Source organism: Poecilia reticulata, linkage group LG5, assembly GCF_000633615.1.
Source record: "Poecilia reticulata strain Guanapo linkage group LG5, Guppy_female_1.0+MT, whole genome shotgun sequence".
NCBI classification, from domain to species: domain Eukaryota; kingdom Metazoa; phylum Chordata; class Actinopteri; order Cyprinodontiformes; family Poeciliidae; genus Poecilia; species Poecilia reticulata.
Genome location: NC_024335.1, coordinates 11,942,161 through 11,945,645, shown reverse-complemented (window position 1 = coordinate 11,945,645; position 3,485 = coordinate 11,942,161). Strand labels below are relative to the sequence as shown.

Genomic DNA, 3,485 nt, shown 5'->3' with positions numbered 1-3,485 from the left:
TAAATCACACGTTACGATGTGACTATTAAATGTGTCTAGAATTCGGACATTTAACGGAGACTGAAACGTGTGTCTAAATTTAAACAGTTATTGCAACTGTTTACATTGGTTCATCCGGACTCTTTAATTCGGCCTATCTTTCTCGAAGCTGGGGCAGGAAACACGATCTTTCTGGTTCACAAGTAGTTGTTTTATACAAAAGGGCGTTTCTACAAAAGTATCGACTGCTTTCCGTTTTGTTTCCACTGTGTTTAAAAAAAAAAAAAAGAAAAAGAAACAGAACAGGTGAGATGGACTGTATTAGAACTGAGAGAAAAGCAGCAGGAAGTTACAGGACAGACACGCCCTCTTGTTTTGATTTGAGATTTGGATCAAACTAAATAAAGTTGCGCATTTCTGAGGTATTTCTTACTAAAATGAATACAGGTTAATAATTTATATTTAAACGGTTGTATTTTGTTTTAACCGAGGCGCACATACAGGTTAAAATGAAGCGGGGCCGCAAAAATGTGTGCTTTTAACTTCCACGTTTATTTCAACATAAATGGTTTGGTCCTGGTTTGAACTTGGACGTTGACGCAGACGTCATTTAAACGGCTGATACATTCACTGTCAGTCTGACATTCACTGTCAGTCTGACGTTTCATTTCTCGAGTCATTTAAAAATCAACACCGGGTAAGTTAAATATTAAAAAGCTTAAAGCGGTGTAATTATATGTGTTTAAGTTTAAAGTCTCCTCTTTAGTATCTGAATGTGTCTATTTACACTAACTTTATTCACTTTGAGAAAACGGATAGAAATTGCTACCTATTAGTAGTCCTGGATTTGGAAATGCTTGAATCTAACTATTAAACTACAGAATGAAAAGTTAGTTGGTTAATGGTTAATATGTTAACCTTTGTGCTAAAATCGTTTTTAACGTTGACACTATTGAATTTTGCTAACTTTGCAGCTCTTTTCCTAATTCCGTGGAGGTTGCTTAAGTAATGTGCACTAATCATTTGCAAAGTATTGTTGTAATTGTATGCATCTGCTTATCTCTGCATTATTTCCCATACTAACCGTTAACAGTAATAATTGAATAAGAGTTCGGTCATTTTATTGGCTTCAAACTCTAAAGAATTTGGCCCTGAATGTAACACCGACACACAAGAGCAAAGGGGAGAAAGTTAGCTTACAACTAACCTTTATAATAACACCATCTACTGTAGCTTTAATGTGCTAATAAAAGCTAAAGTTATTTTTCAGTTGGCTGACCTCCAATATTTTTATTTTTATATGTAATAAAATACAGTATAAAGTATTAAAAATTATACATTAATTAATTAAATTAATTATTTAATTATTCAGTATTGTTTAAGTAAACAAAATAGTTTTTCATTGACCAACATTGGCCCTTTTTATATTATTTAACATATGTTTTTATATTACTGACTCAAAAGTTTTCTCCACATTAAAACATATGCTATAGTTAAGATCCATTCAAATGTATGACATAAAAACCATTTGATTACTAACAATGAGAGAGAAAGACACAAATCTATAGATACCTACATTTGATTAGTCGCAGCTGTAAGTACCTGTTTCCACTAAATATCCAGTTATGTCTTGTTAATGAGGAAAATAAATGTTGGCTGCTGCAGAAATGTCCGGTCAAAGAGAAGAGCCCTTTGATGATTCCCCAGCTGACCTTCCCAGTCTGGAAAAACTCGACTCTCCTACAGGTAGGTGAAGCTTTATTAGAACAGCTCCTGTCCTCAGACACCTTCAGAGCCTATTAGTAATTGAATTACTACTAAGGCACTTTTAATTATCCGTGGATGTGTGTGTGCGTGCGTGTGTGTTTATAATACCTTGTGGGGACCATTTTCCTGACACATACTACATTGTGGGGACCTGCTCAATCCTTGTCCCCACAAGGGGAAACGCTGTTTTTGGGTCAGGGGTCAGATTTTAGGACCAAGATCTTAATTGAGTTTTGGTTAGGATTAGGATTAGGGTAAAGATAAGGTTTAGGTTGTGTAAATGAATGGAATTCACTGGAAAGTCCCAACAAAGATAGCCACGCAAACGTGTGTGTGTGTGTGTGTGTGTGTGTGTGTGTGTGTATGTTGGAGAGATATAAAATACAGAAACATAAATAATAATGAAACAGAGACTTTGTGGGACTTTGCTTTCCTAAATCCCAGATTACGTCCTATTGGTATCTGTCATTATCTGCTGATTATTTGAGTTTAATTTGACTTTTATTGTCTTTTTCTCAATTTATCAGTTTTATTTGTACAATAAATTTGAATGTTCTGTCGGGTTCAGTCGGGTGTTTCTGCTTGATATCCAGCACTGATTACAGATAGTGAAACAAGACTTTCGGATTGGACATTCCTATTTTAAATCTTGGGGGTTTTTTTCTTATCGCTGAGTCTTCTAGACTACAGTAAAGCTGAAAAAGTATTTGAGACCAATCTTTCTGGCACTTTTTCCCATATTGCTTGACCTGTATCTGGAGTTGTCTACAGTAAGTTGAACTGTGTAAACACTTTATGATTATGATTATTTACAACGTGAATTAGTGCAGAAACAGAATTACTCACACAAATAACATTTTGGGTAAAAAAAAAAAAAAAAATCATGTGTCGCATAGCATCAACTGGAATGCAATTACAACTGCTAGTGAACGTAAAGCAATCAATCGAACAAACATAATCAACTACTTTGACCGTTTACTGCTGGTAGACACAGCTTTACAGAGATATAAAAAGTTTCACATTTTATATTGCTTCTTAGTTTGCTCTTCAGTCATCTGCTAATCCCACGTTTCCCACAGGACCTGGAACGGAGATCACCCAGCTCAAAATGCTTCACCAGATTTTGAGTCCAGTGAAGCATTTATGTTTTCATCCATCCACTTGTTTTGAACCATAATCCTTTTGGAAAACCCAAATGATGATGTGTTTTTGACTCCATAAAAGTTCTACATAAAATATCCATCCATCCATTTTCTAACAACCTTGTCCCTCATTGGAGTCGGGAGAGTTGCTGGTGCCCATCTCCAGCTAACGTTTCGGGCGAGAGGCGGGGGTCACCCTGAACAGGTCGCCAGTCTGTCGCAGGGCAGCCCAGAGACAACAACCATGCACACACACATCTAGAGAGAATTTAGAGAGACCACTTCACTTTTTTGGACTGTGGGAGGAAGCCGGAGTACCCGGAGAGAACCCACTCATGCACAATGTGGGCCATCAGCTCTGCCTCCTTCAGGTCTATCAGAAGCTCCTGGAGTTTTCTTCTGAGCGACTGTTGGACGACTTCAAAAAAATGCACAGAATCTCTTGTTTCCAAATATCTGCGTTTTCTCTGTGATGACGCCAAGTTTGAGTTTAGTCTCTGATGACGCCACGTTTGCCTTTTCTCTAATGACGCCTGTTTGTGTTTAGTCTTTGATGACACCACGTTTGCGTTTTCTCTGTGATGACGCCATGTTTGC

General features: G+C 37.1%; 1 protein-coding gene across 2 annotated transcripts in view; it reads left to right on the top strand.

Moving 5' to 3' along the window:
* The first annotated feature begins 580 nt into the window (after positions 1-580).
* Positions 581-3,485, top strand: part of LOC103464728 (T-complex protein 11-like protein 1) — a 44,121-nt gene continuing 41,216 nt past the window's right edge. For both annotated transcript variants that reach the window (XM_008409040.2, XM_008409039.2), the window contains exons 1-2: positions 581-676; positions 1,645-1,725. In XM_008409040.2, coding sequence (XP_008407262.1) covers positions 1,647-1,725 — 79 coding nt within the window. In that variant the 5' untranslated portion in view covers positions 581-676; positions 1,645-1,646. The remainder of the gene's footprint in view (positions 677-1,644; positions 1,726-3,485) is intronic.